We start from the raw sequence: 23,795 nt of genomic DNA, 5'->3' as shown, positions 1-23,795 counted from the left end.
TATGGACATATAACATATTAAAAATTCATTAAATATTAAAATTCAGACATTAAATCTCGTAACGTTTATGAACTATTTGTTTCAATATTATTAGATATAAAATAAAATGTTCAAACAAATTGTATGAATTGTGCAAACAGGTGTTCGCAACGGATTGCAAAATGGTTTTATATATTGCATACGTCTAAAACACGTTTCAACTTGCACAATGAGGTTAAATTGCTAAAAATAACGGCGATAAAAATAATGTACGTACACGTATGTAATACATAAAACATAAACATTATAGTACACCTATATTTGAACGTGGAGGACAAAATTTCGAAATGACACAATTGACCAATAAAAAAGTAAAGAAATGTGATTGCAGTTTTTTGTTTGTAACTTAATAAATCGTAATTGTTATTGAAAATCAAGCTTATATGACATTCTGGACTTACCATTATCGAATCTAAAAATAGACATAATCTAAATATTCATGACAGTGTAGTAGCAGACGGTATTCAGCAAGCATTTGCAGTACAATACAATTTTAAAACGTATGTACATGTAATATATCTATAAACTAATTTTATAATTAATTATTTTGTAACGTACCTTATTGTAAACTTTATTTTGCAAAAAGAAAAAAATGTAAAACTGAATTTATACCGTAGAAACTTAGTCTCCGTCATACAAATAATTAACATGTATTCTATGTTCAATAAATTTAGCAAACTTAATTGTAATATGTTTACAAGTATTGCTTCAATAAAAAGCTTTAGCAAAAAGATTAAACACACGTGATTTTTAGTCAAAATATTCATAACCTAAATGGTGTGTCATCAAAGATATAAATAGTTTGTCCTAAAAAATGGTGAAACTTGGTGAGTATAAATACACTAAAGACACATAATGATAAACATTCGTTTATATGCAACAAGTGTGATTATATGCTTAAGGTAAATGCTATTAAATTTATTTCAACATGTTTTGACATAGACCAATATGATTTTTATAAAAAAAAATGATAATACCATAAATTCATACTTTTCAATATAGATAAAGTTATATTTAAATCTGATAATTTTTATTCGATGCTTTCGAATAAATAGTTGAAATTTGTAGGTGTCTTAGTATAGATTATTGTTTTAAGCCAGCATTTTATTAATCTGACTTGAGCGAAGCAATTAAATATAAATGTAGAGGTTAAAAAGTTGTGCGATTTTTAACGGGATAATATTTAACCTCTTATGAATAAGTGTTATCACAGTGAACAGTAGCGTACCTATTAACCAGTGTGTGTGTAGTTAATATTTAGTTGGTGATATTATTGATAATCATGTGTACATTTAATTCATATTTCCTTGTTATAAAATTCTCAATCACTACAAACATGTGATATAACAAATGGCAGAACAAACAACATTTTTTTTTATATCAGAATTTATTTTAATCTTATAAGTACTGAAAATTGTCGTTATCAGGTGACCTTGTACGTAACCGTCACATTCATACCATGTGTATATTATAATAATTAAATTGTATAACTATGATGTAATTTGTGTATTTGAATATCGATAAATTTTGTCAAATAGTATAAAGGATAACCAGTATTACACTCTTATAGAAGTACAGATAGACGAACAATGACCTTTGTTACATATCGGTTACCCATCTGTATGATTTTAGAAATATAATCACTTCAAAATATATGTGTTAATGTTGTCTTAATTGTTTCAGACAGTCAACATGACTATGATGAACGAAGATGAAGTTCCTAACAGCACAAATAGTGACGCAAACATACATGTTTTTCCACAAAATAGGCTTTTACCAGACGTTGTTCACAGTACAATGAACACCATGGACGGTTTGAATCAGGTTAATTACTTCTCTGATCACGTTAGATGCGTTATGACAGAAGCCACTGCTTACAGTACAGAGCAATATCCTGGCACTGCATCAGTGTTTTCAGGAGTAAATAAAATGGTGAATGATATGGGGAGCCAAAGAAATATCAACAATTTATGTGAACAACTTGATTCTATAGAAATGATTGATGATTGTCCATTAGAACGTTTCAACGAACCACAATCATTTGGAGGAAATCATGGAAAACATATAGCAGCACACATTGACGCGTCTAGAATATATTTAAGGGATCAAGATGGTGATACTCTCTTACATACAGCCATTATATTACATGAGGTAGCATTAGCCATGATGTTTATTAGTAAAGCACCATCAAACACCTGGCTGTCTTTTACAAATGTTTTATTTCAAACACCTCTACACCTTTCCGTATTAACTAATCAGCCAGAAGTCACTAGAAGATTAATTGTTGCTGGTGCTGAAGTAGATAAACGCGATAAGGACGGAAATACAGCTTTGCACATTGCCTGTCGCCAAGGACAATACAAAAATGTGCAAAATCTTCTTGAGCCTGTCAGATATCATGAAACCAAACAGAATTCTTATGAAATACCGTACCAAACCATTCCACAGGATATATCCATTAAGAACTATGAGGGAATAACATGCCTACATTTAGCTGCATCACACGGACATTTAGATATTGTTAGTATGTTACTGGACAAAGACATAGACGTTAACCTCAAAGAAGGAAAAACAGGTCGAACAATACTACACAATGCTTGCCTTACTGGTGATTTAAATCTAGTCAAACAACTGTTAAGGCATCGTTCCTGTAATATAAATGCAAGAGCCTTTGATGAGAGCACACCATTTGACCTTGCACGTATTCGAGGTCATGAAGACACTTGCCTGGTCCTTGCTGCTGCAGGGGCCGGGTATGGGGAAGATTTAACAGAATCTGATTAAACGATATAATAAGAGACTGCAAGTCCTTTTACATTCACACTTTCTGATTTTGTCGCGCTGTTCTGTTTCAGGGAAATATTTTTATTTAATATCTGACATTTATCTCAACAGGGAAGGATTTAGACAACAACGTTTATACTTATAGTTATGATTCTACAAACAGTAAAACTGAAATTGGAATATATTTATATAAATCCTAGTCGTGTTCTCATTATATGTTTATAATGTTCGTGATACTTTAAATACCTCATAGTTATAAATATAAATATTTTATATTGATTATCCACAGAAAACTGCTCAATTAACTTTTACATGTCACGAGTTGAAAGTATTCTACCGTTATTAATTTTAAATGTATCTACATTGTGAGTATATACAGCATACATTTCATAAAGTTTTGTCATTATTGCCAACTTACTTAACTATAATTATTATTCTTTTCTTGGAAACTCCATATATTGTTATGTTTATAATAGTCTTTGTTAATCTTGTTTAGTGTTTTATTATTTTGCACCATTTGATTTGCCTAAGATATATTTTTGTTATAGGGTATTATGTTGTGACAACAAACGTTCTATAAATGGTTTGTATTGATGCATTTTTTATTATAAGATATGTTTTCATTTGAATGATTGAACCATTATCAAGTGTTACTTTTTTGTATATACATTGTATGTATTTTAGGAATTTTCTTTTGAACCTTTTAGTTTGGCGATATTCATTTAATAAAATTCACTCTAGTCCTTTATCCTATCTTACTCAAGTTTATTATATAATATTTCTTATATTTAAGCAACAAAGTATTTAAAAACTTGCAAATTATATCCCATAAAATACTTCTAACACCATGGTAATATGACGTTACTAATACAAACATATTTTTTCTATGATTTATTGCCATGAACAATATTTGAGATAAAAAAAAATAAGATTTTTTTTTGGTAAAAGTTATTGATATGTAATTAATTACTTACTCGTTTCCTAGTGCCATTATGTGTTCATCAAATATTTTTATTATATAAATGTTTGATGTACTTAGAAGTTTGTACATTTTCTTAAGTTGTGGGTCTTGTTACTTAAAATATTTACTATGTGACGATTTTATTTCTTTACGTTCATTTTTAAATCCGAAGCCATCTTGTTTTTGTTTTTTATCTTTAATACATCAATATATTGTTACTGATGATGATTGTTGTTTGTTAAAAATTCATCAGCTCATTTTATACAATAAATTTATAAAACAACGATTGCTGTTTTTATTTGCGAGATAAGATATATCTGTAGTTCAATGTCTGATCATCCCTAGAGCGATACTAAAATTCTTAAAATAAAACATTCTCGGAATTAATGAGAAGGAAGATTTGGTATAAAATTGTATAGTATACGCCTTTAAAATGTTCAGTTGTATGATGGTTCATTAGCTAGAGCATTTCTCAGTGTTCTACATTTTAAGTATTGCAACCATATGCCCTTCGAAAATGGACTTAATTTATGTTTGAAAAGAAAACAAATAAATCTAGATAATTCAGAAATATTTATAAATTTATAAATTGCAACATATACTATTCATTTGTTCTCCGGTTTCTATAAATTGTGTTAAATATTCTGTAATATTAAAAATGACTTTCTTCAATTTGTTTCCAAACAATACCATAACATGCCAATACATTATTCAAAGATATAACGATGATGACTTTAACGTACTGAAGATAAATGATTCATACACATTTATTTCTACTCGACCAATTACATTAGTTTGTTCAATATGAATAAGTTTATCCATTGTTGTTTAAGTGTTATAATTACAACGGCGAAATTCAAATCCTACAAAATAATTAAACACTTTACAACATAAATAAATACAAGTACTGGTATTACTTTTTTATATTTTATTATATTCTTATCGATGAAAACAATATCACATTCACATTGTGTCTTACTCGTATAAAAAAATAATTATATTATTTCAGATTAGATTTTTCTAACGATATAATCGACTAATGCATGTAAAACACAATTTTAAGCAGGTATTATACATGGGGAAGAATTCATAGTAAGATAACTTTCGAGACAACATTTCGATTAAATAACCCGAAAAAGTGATAAAGTGATTCAATCCGTAAAGCTTAGTGTTCGATAGAAATTTAACCGAAAATCAAATCTGGTTGGGTACTTTATCTACATTTGTTTCTTTTACTTCACTTTTTTCACAATTCTAACGATTGCAGGGAAGATTATTCCAGCTAACGATTTAAAAATAAAAATAATTTATAATTACGAAATATTTAATCTTTTGTTTGAACTAAGGTTTAAAAATGGACAAAGGAACTCGTTTTAAAGGTAAAAAATAATATTTAATTAAATAATGAATATGTCGTAAAAAATAATTACGTCCTGGGAAAGAAAGTGTGGAAAATGGCACCTCGTCTGCTATTGTTATCCAATTTAATACATTGCGCCTACTTCATTCCTTATTTTTGATTTTCCATTGGCGTTACTAGTATTAGTGTTTTTTTCAAATGTCGCTAAAATTAATTTTATTGATTTAATGTTAATTACCGACCCTAAAGTGCGTTTTGTTTTTAAATAAATTTCAGATGTACCTGTGTACCGCATATTGGGGTCCATAATTGACACAAAAGTGCGTTTTTCCCTCCCAAAGTGCGTTGTTACAAAGGTGCTTTATATATCTATATATGTACATTTATACGACATTGTATATGGACAATATTGTATTTTGGGTGAACACCATATTTCACAACACATAAAAATGATGTCTTATATCAATGCCTTGATTGACAAATTGTGTCTAATCCAGAAATTTCATCCAGAAGCAAGTATTGAACAGAATCAAGTATGACACCCCTGTGGTAATGTTATCCAGTTATTACAATACAATTGTGTTTTCTAGAAACAACTATTTCTTCTTTTATTTCAAAGTGTGTCTTAAAAGAAGTGGGTACTTGATAATTTATTACAGCAACAAAGTCTATGATTGAGTACGTTTTAAGGAAAACGCAACTTCCCGGTTATATTAATTATTCCGTTATGGTATTGCAAATATTTGATTTTCCTGATCATTAGGTAACCCCTTTACGAAAACACCTACTCACATTATTATATTCAGATACATGTTTCCACCAAATCACGTGAATCCGATGTAAGCTGTTTGTTATTTCGTTTTGTTTTCTAATTAAAAGGTTGTAAACAGGGTATTTATTTAACTTATTTTTGTTGATTCAACTCTTTTTTTTAAAGGGACTCAACTGAGGTTTTTTGACATGATGGGACTGAAAATATTTTTTCCAGATAAATGTACCATTTGTTGAAGGTTTAGACAACTAATCTTTGTGCAAAATTTCAGATCATTCGCGCACTTCGTTTTTCCAGAATAATTATTCAAATTGTAAAAAATGACACAAAATGAAAAGCGTTTAAACACTTTTCACTCTAATCGTTTTCACTGTAAATACGATTTTCAATATATTTCAAAGTGTATTTCTTAACTAACTTTGCATATATTTCTGTTTAAAGTGCCCCAGCTAATTTATGTAAGAAATTCAAATATTATGTCTTTAGGCTTTTAAATCTCAATGGAGTCCCTTTAATAAAAAAGAGAAGCGGAATTCTAGTTTACCAAAACAACCATCTTTAGTTTAAAACATTTTCTAACCTGGTTTTAATTTTACTTATTTTTGTTGATTCAAAATTATTCAATTACTTATAAAAAAGAAAGAAGACAAACGGAACACTAGTCTACCACAATAACCAGCTTTAGTTGAAAAAAAATCTTATTTGTATATACGTCAGTAAAATTCTGTATTATCATTTATCGTCACTTATTAACCACAAAGCTTCCTCCATCTCTCCATATTATTATATATTTTAACTACTGACATCGTTTGTGAATTACTGTTACGCTGTAACAACATCAATGACTTTAAAGATTAACCAATCTTGAGTGTCAATAACTATGCCAATTGTTAATAAATATTTGGATTTCAGTTTCTTCCTTGACCTAATAAGGAGACAAAACTGTATAATAAGAGCAGTGTAGGAAATTTTTTTTTGTTTCCTGAAATTTCATTGTTTCTGTTTACATAACACTGCATTGACATTTTTACAGATGTCTTTAGAGTAAAACAGAATCCCGAAAGAAAGCCATAGTCAAGGTCATGTGTCATTATCGAGGTTCAAAAATGTTGTCATGCATATTGTAATATGTGGAATCGTTTCAATCATTATAAGTTAATATTAACATAGTAAAGAAGAAAGAAATTGAAACAGAACGATTGAATGTTTATGCTTGGGGTTGGATATAAAAAGATACGGTTTAAAGGTCCAAATTAATTACGTGGTTACATAATTTATTTATGTAGACACTTAGCTTTAAATCACCCTGCATGCACAGGAAATTTAATGTGATCGACATTTGTATTTTGTATATATGGTATAGTTGCTTTGTCCTTTATATTATCGTTATTAAAGTTTAACGTTTAAATTGGGAAAACAGAATGAAACACATATCTTACGGAAGAATAATTTGTCGGTGATGAATTTGCTTTCAATATCATTTCCAATAAGGTGCTGCTTGGTTGAACTGATAGTTTTCATATGTACATATAGCATTGATAAATTCTGTGAAAAGTATACACAAAACGACCTCTTGGTTTTCACTACTTCTACTAAAATTTCATAAAACCACTTACATTACTCATGGTCAAGATTGAATAAGTACGTTTATAATGTTGTATAAACTATTCTATGAATTGCAGCATTTTGATTCCGGTTGATTTTACTACCAATAAAAGTTTGTGTAATTTCGGTCAAATGAATCAACCTTAGTCTTTAATAATTGCAAGGTTTCATAATAAGTTTAGTCCATTCCTTATATTTTACTATCATAATCTACAGTCATTTTCTTTTTTTTAAATATATTTTTTACTAAGTATTAGCTGTGTCAAATATCATTATAAATGTAATTTTTTAACTATCTTTTAACAGGGACGTAACTAATCTTTATCATTTCTCTCTTTTTTTCTTCTCATTCTTCATTTATCTTTCCTTTCTTTAAACACTTTCTTTTCTCTCTTTCATACTTACTATGCACTTCATGATACTATCAGCTTTTCTTAGCACTCATTTTCTTCTGTCAAAATCCTTTATAAAAAGATCTTAAGATACAAATACATCTGTCATAACTCGATAAGATTGATTTGACATTGTTTTATGTATTCAATTACATGAACTATGATTTGAATGTTTGTATATTATGATTGAAAAATAAAAGAGAAAAAAAGGTTTCATAATACTACACATTTAATTGTCTTCGCTGTACGAAATCGAGAGCATATTTGGTATACAAATCTTATATGCAAAATTAGTTACATTAAATTTTTTATTGTCAGTGTTTGAGAGTAGAACAACATGCGTAAAAAAATCTATATAATGTTTACGATCAGCTGCCATATCAACATTATCTGACATCTTCTTATGGAACGCCGTGACTGTCTAATGTGATCCATGCCTTTGCTATCTTGTGAAATGATGTTATTATTTTGTCGTTTAAGCATGTTAACATGTGCAGTTTACATAACATCTTGTCAAAAGACCATACTAACTTACGGAAGCTGTAAGTTTAAACACCATGTTTAATTGTCAAATAATCGTGACGACATGTGCAGACAATATGTGGAGACAATCACGATACTTTGACAAGATAACATGCCGTGTGCACATGTCATCATTAAAATTTGACAAGTTAACATGTCGTTTTCACAAGTCATAATGAAACTTTCACAAGTTAACATACTGTTTGCGCATGCCATCACGAACATTCAACAAGTTAGCATGATGTTTGCACAAATTATCACGGAATTTTGACAAGATAGCATGCAGTTTGAACATGTCATCATGAAATTTTGACAAGTTAACATGTTGTTTTCACGAGACATAATGGTACCTTGACAAGTTAACATACATTTTGCACATGTCACCACGAACATTCAACAAGTTAACGTATTGTTTGCACAAATCATCACGATACTTTGACAAGATAACATGCAGTTTGCACATGTCATCATGAAATTTTGACAAGTTAACATGTCGTTAATTATACTTTGACAAGTTAACATACTGTTTGAACATGTCATCACGAACATTCAACAAGTTAGCATGATGTTTGCACAAATCATCACGAGACTTTGACAAGATAGCATGCAGTTTGCACATGTCATCATGAAATTTTGACAAGTTAACATGTTGTTTTCACGAGACATAATGTTACCTTGACAAGTTAACATACATTTTGCACATGTCATCACGAACATTCAACAAGTTAACGTATTGTTTGCACAAATAATCACTATACTTTGACAAGATAGCATACAGTTTGCACATGTCATCATGATAATTTGACAAGTTCACATGGCGTTTGCACAAGTCATCATCATACTTTGACAAGTTAGCATGTTATTTGCACAAGTCATAATTATACTTAGACAAGTTAGCATATTATTTGCACATGTCATAACGATACTTTGACAAGTTAACATGTTTTCTTCATATGTCAACATGATAATTTGACAAGTTCACATGCTGCTTGGACAAGTCAGCATGATCCTTTGACAAGGCATGGTATAAATTGCACATGTTAATATGATTAAACGACAATATAATATCATCATTTCACAAGTAGGCAAAAACATTGATCACATAAGACAGTCGCAGTGTTCCATATTTTCTCCTAAACATTATGACCTTGTTTGCAAATGGTGCAGATTAATTTTTTAAAAAGTATACATACACCTATGTCCATAAAAGCTAGTATTCCATACATTGTTGTTTTGGTGTTTTTGAAATAAGAATTCATCAAAAGATAAAATTTCACCATAAGCTTGTACATTTATATGGAACTAGATGATTAATACGTGTCTTGTCCGAAGACAAAAACATCATTAAAGTTTTTACAATGTTTACGATGTTGTAATTTTAAACCGTTGCAACGTTTTATTTTGTATATATTGACTTAAATTATATACACACACACGTTAATTGGTTGCAAGTAGGTCATTTGGTTGCGGGTAAAACAGTTGTGTTTTTGGTAAGTTATTTTCATCCTGCAATTGATTGCAGCAAATTATTTCATTGAAAATTATGTCTATAAAAACAGTCAAAAAAGAAATCCGGTTTAAAATGACATTTATATAGTAAGTTTTGACTATATCAAGCTGTCTTACTCGCAACATGTTCCGTTCACGGGTATGATAAAAAAGACTGTTTATATCTGTGTCAACCATTAGGTCACAATTATCTCGGGAACCCTGCAGCTTATTATTCTATGCAAATTTGATAACAAATGTATGTTGATGTTTTTAGACCTTTCTATGTGGGAGAGTAGCTTTAACAGAAAGTTAATCAGTTACGTGAAAGAATCAGTGTATCTTTAATGCCCTTTTAAATTGCTTCAAATATGCTAGATAATTTTAAATCTACGTGCATATAGTAATTGCATAAGCTACAACTTGTTAGAAACTGTTCAAGTGGGTGATTGTTTACTCATGCATGGACAGTATTTGGTAAGGTTATTTGGTATTCCTAATGTTTTTCAAGACAGGTTGAGAGACGTGCCGTTTTTACGTAAGGGGCAATCCCAATATACTTTCTGATAGGTTAACTCGTTAGTGACGTGTCGGATAATCCGCCCTTGTAATCGATCGGTATAAAATCCACTTCCTCAGTCAGAGTTACAAAAGTTCTAATTTTAAAAATATATGATAAATAGAATATTTTATTCATGCAGATTTAATACTATTTTTTTTAATTTCTTTGATATTTTGTCCTTGAAGCTCCTGTCTCTGCATTGTACAATATTCTGGAAACAAAGTGATCCTTCGGAAGCATTAATCACAACAAAATAACATAAGAATTGCAGACTCGGTTTGATTGAGTCTGTACATGAGGGATAATGTATAAGTGCAACATCCCTCATGCCCCCTAGCACCGGCTTGAGCGGTACTCAAGAGCGGTACTCAATTCTCAACACTTTATAGTGTTGGCATCAATGATCCCGAAGGACCAGAAAATATAACAACACTGATACCTTATGCAGACCTGCCTCTCTTATTTTATGCATTAAAACTTAGATTTATTTCATTTTCTTTTTTTCTTTTTTTATTATTATTATTATTGCTATAAATTTAAATAAAACTGTGATTGTGCAAAAATTGAAGTTAATAGCTTAAAACCTTACGGATTATATATAATTTATTTTGCTATGTACGAAAACAATGAAGCCTTAACTCGATAATTTTGTAATATTAGACTAGCATGGTATTATTTACGTGTTCAGATATGAACTTGATGAATGTGGTAAACATTCTGCTGGACAACCACCTCATGATAAAATTTCGGTTTCATTTTGTTTCTCCGCGCAAGGGTTAGCGGACAGTTTGTTTATTACTATTGACGTTATCACAAACGAATGACCTGTTTTGCTAACGTCGGGTATTTTCCGAATATCATAAATGTGTTCCAGTTTTATTCTGTGTATTTTATTGAAGTGGATTTCGACGAAAAACATAAATATCAGCTCAGTTTCGGTTTTAAATGGTACAATCTGATGATCATGGTTTATTCAACTAGGGCAAATTAATTATGTTGAAAATCTGTATATTGAGTTCAAATTTATTTAGAATCACATTGTACGCTTTATTTATAAATATCGGTCAATGTCATCAACTTGCACATGACTTTAAAAGTGTTGGTCATTTAATATTGTATTAAAGTTCCTTAAATGATAATGAAAGATAAATGTATCAATCAATAAATCAACCTTTAACTGTGTTAGATATTAAAGTGACAATTACTCTGACTGGGTTACCTCTGATTGTTGGGGTTGAGGTGACTAAAATGTCATTTGGTTATAAATCACCAACGAGAGTAAAAATTGTTTAGGAATCAGTTATAAGAGAGCATTGTATAAAAACATAACACAATTCGTTAGAATAAGGTCGTCCCTTTATTTTACAAATATGACATTATTACTTATTACAAACACGGCAATTATACGACATACACTCATTAAAAGTAACGAATAATATATAAGAGTTTATCAAACACGATTGAAAGTACATAAACATGACAAAATTGAATGAAATTCATTCATATGTTTCTCGTTGTACACAATTTTGAAAAAAAAGTTAAACAAAAATCTTTATTCATGATATCAATGTCGCCAATTAAGACAAACGTTTTAAATTATTTGATTATTTAACAAAACAACAATCTACCACATCACAATATGCATGTTATATAATACAGTGTTATTCTGTTCCTAGATTTTTGTTTGATGAGTTTTACAGCCTCCTCTAACAAAGCTTTAATTCAGCGTCAAATTTAATATCCGACAGTTGCAATGATTGTTTTATATCACTGCTCCTACCTTAAAGGTTGTTTTATATCTCTGCTCCTCCTACAATGATTGTTTTATATCACTGCTCCTCCTACAATGATTGTTTTATATCCCTGCTCCTCCTACAATGATTGTTTTATATCACTGCTCCTCCTACAATGATTGTTTTATATCACTGCTCCTCCCACAATGATTGTTTTATATCACTGCTCCTCCTACAATGATTGTTTTATATCACTGCTCCTCCTATAATGATTGTTTTATGTCACTGTTCCTCCCACAATGATTGTTCTATATCACTGCTTCTCACATAATGATTATTTTATGTCACTGGTCCTCCCACAATGATTGTTTTATATCCCTGCTCCACCCACAGTGATTGTTTTATATCACTGCTCCTCCCAAAATGATTGTTCTATATCACTGCTCCTCCTACAATGATTGTTTTATATCACCGCTCCTACCACAGTGATTGTTTTATATCACTGCTCCTCCTACAATGATTGTTTTATGTCACTGGTTCTCCTACAATGATTGTTTTATATCACTGCTCCTACCACAGTGATTGTTTTATATCACTGCTCCTCCTACAATGATTGTTTTATATCACTGCTCCTCCTACAATGATTGTTTTATATCCCTGCTCCACCCACAATGATTGTTTATTTCACTGTTCCTCCTAAAATAATTGTTTTATATCACGGCTCCTACAATGATTGTTTTATATCAAGGCTCCTCCCACAATGATTGTTTTATATCACTGCTCTTCCAAAAATGATTGTTTTATATCTTTGCTCCTCCCACAATGATTGTTTAATGTCACTTATTGTCCAAACCAATGGCTGTTTGAGCAACAAATACTGTACTTTAAGGTCTGTAGCGGCACAAATGTTGATATAGCAGCATGGTATGGTTGAAGAATAAGTAATAAATCTGGTAGGATTTTGTGCTGAAAAATATAATTAACAGTAGTCTCATTCAAATATAATATTGTCAATCGTTGATTCATAAAAGAGAAGGAAAGTTATAATTTTTAAGCGACATAACTACGCTTCATTGACTTCGGTACTCAAAACACAATTTTAAGCAGGTTTAACATAGAGGAAGATAAGTTCCGAGACAATATATCACTTAGAAAACCCACAAAATTAAAAATAATTCAATCCACAAAAGCTTAGAGTTTGATAGTAATCCAACCGGAAATCAAACCTGATTGGGTATTGTATTTACATTTGTTTCGTTTATTTCACTTTTTTAACAAATGCAGGGAAGATTTTTTCCAGCTTATGCATTGAAATTAAACATAACAATAAACGGGTTTGTCTTTATTGCAAAATTGTGTTTCAATAACAATAATTTCAAAGAAAATTGGTCATTAATCAAAAATTAAATCACAATTCAAATAACACAATTGAAATAAATTATTCTGTCATTGAAAATGTCAGTGATATAAACGATGATCTTTACTATCATTTTTAAACTAAAGATTAATTTTTCAAACGCTAACATACAATAATCGGAATTAGTTACATATTTCTATTTAAATCCGCCGTTGCATCAATATTTCTAAATAGTTCAATTTCTCAGACATTATTACGGAACAAAATAAACAATGTTAATTATTTTTGAAATCTTTATATAAATATTTGCTTGGGAAGCATGTCAAAACGAAACTGGAAAGGTTAGCTTAACTTATTGAACTCAGTCAAGGTGTGCTATTTTCAAAAAAGAAATGGTTGGTATAGTTCTATGAATTACTTGATTATGACTGCTATCAGGGATTCCGCAATCAAAAATCTCATATTTTTCTCGTATCTACCTAGTCACTAATTTCAAACAGTATTGGTAATTCCATAATCCTTCTGCTATTATAAAAAGAGTTCGACATTCATGTGTCTTGTTAAAAATCCTGGATTCTATTTAACATAAGATAAAAGGTTTAATGGAAAGTTAAGGTAATGATATTTTTTATCTCTCTATTTAAGCCTAACGTTATGATATGCAAAAAGTGGTGACAGTTTAATATTGAAACAGATATCATAACAATCATTTTGGTGTGTTTGTAATATTATTGTTGTGGGTTTTGTTGTTGCTGTTGGTGGTGATTGTGGTGGAATTCGTCGTGGTCCTGGTGGTGGGGTTTATGGTAATCCCTGAGAATTAAGGTTCATAGTAAACCAAGAGAATAATAGTTAATGGCAATCCACGATAATTGGGGTTAATGGTAATCCACGATAATTTGGGTTCATTGTAATCCACGAGAGTTATGATTCATGGTAATGCACGAAAATTGGGGTTCATAGCAATCACGAGAATTATGGTCAATAGTAATTCACGAAAATTGGGGTTCATGGTAATGCACGAGAATTAGGGTTCACAGTATTGCAGGAAAAATTGGGGCCGATGTAATGCACGAGAAATAAGATCCGATGTAATATGCTTTTAAAAGGGTCAATGGTTATGCAAGTGTGATAGGTTCAGGACACACAAGAAATAAGGTACAATATATTGCATGGGAAGACGGGTTCAAGGGTTATGAACTATGCAATACTAGATTCTCAGTTACAACTGTGACACTAATTCATATCCTCCTACTCACTTGGTTTTGTATTGAGTTACCGCAACAAATTGTAACATATATAGCTACTCAGAAAATTTCCTTAAATTCTTTTTTTACGGGAGGTTATTTGGTTGGTTAAGTACTCTAAAGAAAGAAAGAAAGAAAGAAATCTAGTGGGTGAAATGTATCTGTAAACAAAGATTCTTGAAATCAGCTCACCTACGCAACTATATACCTATATATAATCTGACCGAAATGCATACAAATTATAGTAATACACAAATTTATCAGAGTAAACATGAACAGAGGCTTACCAATGCGTGAGGTAAGATTAAATGAATTAATTATATAGATATTTTTTGGTAATTACGAAATGTCTGAAATAAATAAGATATGATGTATTTTATCCGCTATTAATCAGTCTATTTAAGCTTTATATATTCTGGTAAAATAGAGAAGTAACAAGTTCATCCATTGATGAAAATTGGTAAATCATACAAGTTATCGTAACCGAATATACAATTTCAGTCTAAAGAAAGTAAAAATTCTAAGAAAACGTATAATTATCGCTGAAATAAATATAATAGAGAAGAAACTCAGAATGAAGATGAATGAACGCCGCAGTCAGTCAAATCTACGAACAATGATATGTTTAAAGTTTGTACATTACCTTTTATATTGTTGACTGATCGGAAGTCAGTCACAACTATATATTACTTTAACATACGCTATGACAAGTAAGCAAATATGTGCGTCAGACTGACAAACCTTTGAGCAGTGTTAACTTATGATTGAACTGAAGGAAGTGAAATAAAATTATTCAGATATGCCCTGATTTTATCTCTTCAAAGAAACTAAGTTTGTTTCGATACTATACATGTACAAATATCCGTTATATTTTATTTTATCTAAAGTAAGGGCATTTAATTTAATTTTGATGACTTAAACATGGTTTTATAATTGCAGATAATTTAACAGCCAGTCCCAGTACTGCATTTAACATTATTTTTTTTCATCCTATAATTGTTACAAAAGATATAATATTATATCAAGTGTTACGATATATTAGTATTTATAAACACGTTTAAATCACGACCTGGTTAAATTTTCCCCGGAAGAAATTTAAATATAATATCACTGTTTATTTCTGTTTATATATATCAAGGGACTTTTTTTCCTCATAATTATAAATACCAAAGCAATATTGAAGCATTTAAAAAAAAGTTTTAACAATTCACATTTAAGCTGCACGTCTCCAGATGAGTAAAAATATTTCGATAAAATCAAACTCGAGTAAAATGTTTTTAGGAAAAGTATACAGATTCAAAATTCTAGTAATAATTTACATGTAAAGATTAATGACCGATTTTTCAGTATTTATAAATACATTTCTGCTGCGTTACAAACGTAGTAAGGGCTTTTTTTCATATTTTGACCTCTTTATGGTAATTAACGTGGGTTGAAGGTGTAATTGATAATGTGTAAATTAAACTGTTTTAGTAACTTCACAATATTATACTGTTAAATACATTTTCAAATTTTCATGAAAATTAGCATGAATCTGGAGGCGTGCTGGTTTACGAAACATGTAGTTTAAAAAACTGCACATTGAAATATGCTGGTAAGGAATGCCTCGTTTAATTTATTTTAGTTATATATTTGACGTGTGCGTATGAAATTAGAAAAAAAACTTTTTTGTTTTACTGTAACGGTACATAAGGTTAATTCAGCCTTATGATGTTAGATTTGTCTATTTTATATTTAAAAAAAAATCAATAAATCAAAAGAAATCAATAAAAGTCGTTCGCAGCATTGAGTTAATAAATGTTGTAGTCGTTTACAAATTAACCTGCAAGTTATCGAACTATCCTTATTACTGTACATTTTATGTTAGAACTATCCTTTACATCTAATTATATAAAATGGCAGAAACTATCCCTTACATTTCATTTTAGAGCTATCCTTAAAAGTGTATCTTACAATAGTATGAACTATCCTTTATATTTAATTATAGAATGGTTAGAACTATCCTTTACATTTCATTCTAGAATAGCCAATGATTAATGAAAACAGTTCTTCTCTGTTAATTTACAGGAAGTCATACTGATAAGTCATATGGACATATTACTAAAAAAATCAGACATTAAATTTCGTAACGTTTATGATCTATTTGTTTCAATATTTTAGATATAAAATAAAATGTTCAAACAAATTGTATGAATTGTGCAAACAGGTGTTGGCAACGGATTGCAAAGTGGTTTTACATATTGTATAAGTCAACTTGCACAATGAGGTAAAATTGCTAAAAATAACGGCGATAAATATAACTTACGTACACAAATATGTAATACATAAAACATAAATATTATAGTACATCTATATTTGAACGTGAAGGACAAAATTCCGAAATGACACAATTGACCAATAACAAAATAAAGAAATGTGATTGCAGTTTTTTGTTTGTAACTTAATAATTCGTAATTTTTATTGAAAATTAAGCATATATGCGATTCTGGACTTTCCATTATCGAATCTTAAAATAGACTCCAATGCTATATTAAATAAATATTTATAACAGTGTAGCAGCAGACGGTATTGAGCAAGCATTTGCAGTATAAAACAATTTTAAAACGTATGTACATGTAATATATCTATAAACTAATATCATAATTAAATATTTTGTTACCTACCTTATTATAAACGCTTTTTCATAAAAAAGAAAAATGTAAAACTGAATTTATACCTTAGCCATAAAAAATAATAAACATGTATTCTATGTTCAATAAATTTAGCATACTTAATTGTAATATGTTTACACGTATTGCTTCAATAAAACACTTAAACAAATATATTAAAAACACGTGATTTTTAGTCAAAATATTTATAACATAAACGGTGAGTCATCGAAAGATATAAATAGTGTGTCCTAGATAATGGAGAAACGTAGCGAGTATAAATACACTAAATACATATAATAATGAAACATTAAGTGTGGTTACATGCTAAAGGTAAATGCATTTAAATTTATTTCAACATGTTTTGACATGAGCCATTATGACTTTTATTAAGATAGTTAAAATATTGTAAATTCCTACTTTTCAATATATATATAACTATATATATATATATATATAGTTATATCAAAATCTGATAATTTGTATTAAATGCTTTCAAACAAATTTGTAAGTTTTTAAGTAAAGAATCGTCTTTACATAAGTGTAATCACAGTGAACAGTAGCGTACCTATTAACTAGCGTGTGTGTAGCTAATGTTTAGTTGGTAATTTGAAATAATGTGTACATTTAATAAATATTTCCGTCCTATAAATATCCAATTCACTACATACATGTGATTTCACAAATGGCAGAAGAAAAAAAATATTAAAAATATTATGTTATTATCATTAAGTAATGAATACTGTCGTTATCACGTGACGTTGCATGTAACCGTAACATTCATAGCACGTGTGTATTATAATTATTAAATCATATAACTATTATGTAATTCGTTCATTTGAATATCCATACATTTTCTGAAATAGAACAAAATATAAGAAGGATGATACTATATGTTTATCTGTTATAGCCGGACAGATAGAAGAACAAATATGGCCTTAGTTACATATCAGCTCATCTGTATGATTTTAGAAATATAATCACTTTAAAACAAATGTTTTAATGTTGTCTTAATGTCTTAATTGCTTCAGACAGTCAACATGACTATGATGAACGAAGACGAAGTTCCTAACAGCACAAATAGTGACGCCAACACACATTTTGTTCAACAAAATCGGTTTTTACCAGACGTTGTTCACAGTACAATGAACACCATGGACAGTTTTAATCAGATTAATTACTTCTCTGATCACGGTAGATGCGTAATGACAGAAACCACTGGTTACGGTGCAGAGCAACATCTTGTCACTGCATCAGTGTTTTCAGGAGTAAATAAAAAGATGAGTTATAGGGAAAGCCAAGGAGATATCAACAATTTATGTGAACAACTTGATTCTGTAGAAATGCTGGATCGTTCAAACGAAATTTTCAACGATCTACAATTATTTGAAGGAAATCATGGAGGCCATATGGCAGCAAACATTGACGCTTCTAGAATATATTTAAGGGATAAAGATGGAGATACTCTCTTACACACAGCCATTATATTACGTGAGGTGACATTAGCCATGATGTTTATTGGTAAAGCACCATCAAACACCTGGCTGTCTTTTACAAATGTTTTATTTCAAACACCTCTACACCTTTCCGTATTAACCGATCAGCCAGAAGTCACTAGAAGATTAATTGTTGCTGGTGCTGAAGTAGATAAACGCGATAAGGACGGAAATACAGCTTTGCACATTGCGTGTCGCCAAGGACAATACAAAAATGTGCAAAATCTTCTTGAGCCTGTCAGATATCATGAAATCAAACAGAATCCTTATGATATACCGTACCAAACCATTCCACAGGATGTATCAATAAAGAACTATGAGGGATTTACTTGCCTTCATTTAGCTGCATCAAACGGACATTTAGATATTGTCAGTATGTTACTGGACAAAGACATAGACGTTAACCTCAAAGAAGGAAAAACAGGTCGGACAATACTACACAATGCTTGCCTTACAGGTGATTTAAATCTAGTCAAATTACTGTTAAGGCATCGTTCCTGTAATATAAATGCAAGGGCCTTTGATGAGAGCACGCCATTTGACCTTGCACGTATTCGAGGTCATGAAGACATTTGCCTGGTCCTTGCTGCTGCTGGGGCAGGATATGGAGAAGATTTAACAGACTCTGATTAAACGGTAATATAAAAGACTGCAAGTCCTTTTACATTCACACTTTCTGATTTAAGTGTGCTGTTCCGATTCAGGGAAATAAGTTTATTTAATATCTGACATTTATCTCAATCAGGGAAGGATTTAGATAACAACATACTTATAGTTATGATTCAACAAACAGTAAAACTGAAGTTGGAATATATTTATATAAATCCCAGTCGTTTACTCATTATATGTTAGTGATACTCTAAATACCTCATAGATGTTAAATACAAATGTATTATATTATCAACAGAAAACTGCTCAATTAACTTTAACATGTCACGAGATGAAAGTATTCTACTAATTTATCTACATTTTAAGTATATATAAAATACATTTCATAAAGTGTTGTCATTATTGCCAATCTGCTTAACTATAATTATTATACTCTTCTTGGAAACTCCGTACATTTTTATGTTGATAATAGTCTTTTTTAATTTTGTTTAGTATGTTATTATTTTGCACTATTTTATTTGTGTAGGACATTTTTTATTATAGGGCAATATGTTGTGATATCAAACGTTCAATAAATGGTTTGCATTGATGCATTTATAATTATAAGATATGTTTTCATTTGAATGATTAAACAATAATAAAGTGCTACTCTTTTGTATATACAGTGTACATGTATATATTTTAGTTATATTCATTTTAACAGTTATATTTCGGTTTGTCGATATCCATTTAATAAAATTCACACCAATGTCTTTCCCTATCTTATTAAAGTTTATTATTTAATACTTCTACCATTTCAGCAACAAAGTATTTTAAAACTTGCACATCAAATCCAATAAAATACTTAGTGTTAGTACACTATGTTAATTAAGAAATAATATATCTCAAACAGTGATTTTATCGCTCAATAACATCACTGTTGGGAGTTCGGATGCGAGGAATTATATCACGAGGGCGTAGGCCGATTGATACAATGATGTGTACCCGAACGACAAACAGTGATGTTATCAAGCGATAAAATCACCGATTTGGATATATTATTTCGATTCTAACACGACATCAACAAATAAATGCTGGCGTACCTAATATAAAAATAAATTGCGTCTGATTTGTTTCCTTACTTATTTTCAGCGCGTCGGATTTTTTATTGATTACGTCACGTGTATAATGATTACGTCATATGTCTTAATATAGAACGTCAAACTGTGATTTTGTTGCATAATAACCCACACTATCGGTTCTTCTATGTTCAATAGGGAAAAATGCGGGTCGTGTTAGAATATGACGTTACATTTCTGCTATGATTTATTGCCATGAACAAAATTTGATATAAAATTTATGTTAAAATTATGGATGTTGAATTTGTTACTAACTTGTTTTCTAGTGCCATCATGTGTTCATCAAATATTTTCATTATATAAATGTAAGATGTATTTAGAGGTTTATACATTATCTTATATTGTCTGTCTTTAACATATTTACTATGTGACGATTTAATTTCTTTACGTTTATTTTCAATATATTGTTACTGATGATGATTGTTGTTTGTTAAAAAAAATCGTCAGCTCATTTTATACAATACATTTATATAACAACAATTGCTGTCTTTTTTATTTGCGAGAAAACACATACCCTGTAGTACAATATCTGACCACCCCTAGAATGATAATAAAATTCTTAAAACAAAAGGTTCTCAGAACTAAAAAAAGAATGAAGTATTGGTATAAAATCGCATAGTATACGCCTATAAAATGTTCAGTTGTATGATGATAGTTCATCAGCCAAATCATAATTCAGTGTTCTACATCTTAAGTATTGCAACAAATAGTTCTTATTAAAATGGAGTTAACTAAATGTGTTCTATTTATAGTATGTCCATCGTTGTATATATAAGTGTTTACTTGTATTTGAAGCAATCAAATAATTTTGAACAGAAAACTAATAAATCTAGAAGATTCAGATATACTTAATTAAATTTTCCTTATTTAATTCAATAATATACTTTGCATTTGTTCTCCGGCTTTATAATATTTAATGAGGGTACTGTTATATTAAAAATGCCTTTCTTCAATTTGCTTCCAAATGCACTATTATTGTTACAAACAATGTTATAACATCTTATTACATTATTCAATATTGTAACGAGGATGAGTGTATAACGAGTTTACGATAAAATGATACATATACAATTATTTCTACTCGACCAATCACATCAGTTTGTTCTATATGAATAATTTCATCCATTGTTATGATGTGTTATCATTTTTACGGCGAAATTCAAATACTACAACAAAATTAAACACTTCACAACATAAGTAAATACTTGTATTCTTTATATTTTGTTATAGTCTCATCAATAAGTACAGCATCACATTCACAACATATATCGTACAATATAATGCATGGCGCCATTCTGTATAAGAATTATGATAGACTAATAAAAATGATGTGGTTTAAATCGTTTACCTAAGATATTCTCATTATCATTACATTTCAATCTTTTGCCTATAATATACACATAATCATTACCCTAGGACCTTTTATCTATGGATTAAAAGCCTAAAATATACACATTAGCATAACATTTAAACATTTTACCTATGGAATAAACCCTAAAGTATACAGATTATGATTACATGTAAATATTTACCTATAATTTACACACTATCATCACATTTAAGTATTTACCTATCATATACACATAGAGCATCACATTAAAATCCTTTTATCTATGAATTAAACCCTAAACATGCACATTATAATTACATTTTAATCTTTACCTATTATATACATTTTTGCATTGCATTTAAATCTTTACCTATAATATACATATTAACATAACATTTACATCTATATATATAATATACACATTTACAAGACAAAATGTACATTACATCTTTAAATCTTTTTAAGACCTATTGCCACCATTGAATTATGTTGCAAGTTTTCGTAAGGACTATTTAGTATTTGCTTCCCTCTTAATATTTACTGAAACTTTAAAGTCCACTAAGACAAACACACATATGTAATTCATTTTTTTAATATACACACAGATCCAACTCATTTATGAGTAGCTAAAATTCATAATACCAGTATATGAGCCGCTCCATGACAAAATCAACATACAAAATGTAGTACATTTGCGACCAGCATGGATTCAGACCTGCCTGCGCAGTCTAATCAGGATCATTGCTGTTTGCATACAAACCCTATAGCAAGAAATGAAACTGATAGCGAACATTATGGATCATGATCAGACTGTGCGGATACGCGGAATTATCTTGATCCATGCTGGACGCAATGCTGGTTTTGTCATGGCAAGCTTAATTATCAAGATAAGATCTACCAGAATAAACAATGTCACTAATTTGTAGCTTAATAGATTTTCGAAATTTAGAGTCCACACTACAGAGCCTGAGAAGAACTAAATTTCAAATTTTAAAAGTGAGGTTATTAAGTCTTTAAGAGCGTAAGAGTATTCTTTATTGGCATAGACAATAAAATTAGACATTTAGATACATAATATCATATATAACAAATTAAGCACTCACATAAACTACTATAAAATTAAACATTACTTTCAGGTCATACATAATATACTTTACTTAGCATGTTTAAAAGTAAGAAAAAAAGAATAACTAGGTTTTGTGTCTTTCGTATGAGAAAATTTTTTTATTATTTTAGATAAGATTTTTAACCGAGATAATCACGCTATATTTATAGACAATTGCATGCAAAACAAACTATGATGTAAAATTTTCCGTTTTGAAAATAAAACATAACAATAGGTCGGTTCGTCTTTAAGAAATTATTTTATTGCAATATCGTATATAAACAACAATGAATTCAAAGAAAATTGGTCATTAAATCAATCATAAATTAAATCATAATTTAAATTACAGAATGGAAATGAATCATTCTGATGCCAATGAAAACATCATCGATCATTAACAATGATCTTAACTTAATCATTTTTTTATATAAAAGCTAACATACATTTATCAGAATTATTAACACATTTAAATCCGCCGTTGCATCAATATTTGAAATAGTTCAATTTTTAAGACATTATTTCGCAACAAAAACTAACAAATTGAATGTAAATTATTTTTGAAATTTTGATAAAAACAATTATTAGTTAATATGTCAAAAATGTAAGCTTAACTAATTGAACTCAGTCAGGGTGTGCTATTTTCAAAAAAGGTCGGTATAGTTGTATG

At 29.6% G+C, this 23,795-nt stretch overlaps 2 protein-coding genes across 2 annotated transcripts; both read left to right on the top strand.

Annotated features, from left to right (window-relative positions):
- The first annotated feature begins 696 nt into the window (after window positions 1–696).
- On the top strand, window positions 697–4,068 carry LOC132736414 (NF-kappa-B inhibitor cactus-like). The gene is made up of 2 exons (XM_060723541.1): window positions 697–941; window positions 1,723–4,068. Exons 1-2 carry the CDS (start codon window positions 933–935, stop codon window positions 2,821–2,823), a joined length of 1,110 nt encoding a protein of 369 aa, XP_060579524.1. The 5' UTR covers window positions 697–932; the 3' UTR covers window positions 2,824–4,068.
- Window positions 4,069–17,528: 13,460 nt separating this feature from the next.
- On the top strand, window positions 17,529–20,220 carry LOC132736413 (NF-kappa-B inhibitor alpha-like). The gene has a single exon (XM_060723540.1). The coding sequence runs from the start codon at window positions 18,511–18,513 to the stop codon at window positions 19,597–19,599; it is 1,089 nt and encodes a 362-aa protein (XP_060579523.1). The 5' UTR covers window positions 17,529–18,510; the 3' UTR covers window positions 19,600–20,220.
- The last annotated feature ends 3,575 nt before the right edge of the window (window positions 20,221–23,795 follow it).

Source organism: Ruditapes philippinarum, unplaced genomic scaffold (assembly GCF_026571515.1).
Source record: "Ruditapes philippinarum isolate M1 unplaced genomic scaffold, ASM2657151v2 ctg4262_1_1_1_1, whole genome shotgun sequence".
Lineage (NCBI taxonomy): Eukaryota > Metazoa > Mollusca > Bivalvia > Venerida > Veneridae > Ruditapes > Ruditapes philippinarum.
The sequence above is the reverse complement of the archived record's forward strand: the minus strand, read 5'-3'. Positions and strand labels throughout refer to the sequence as shown.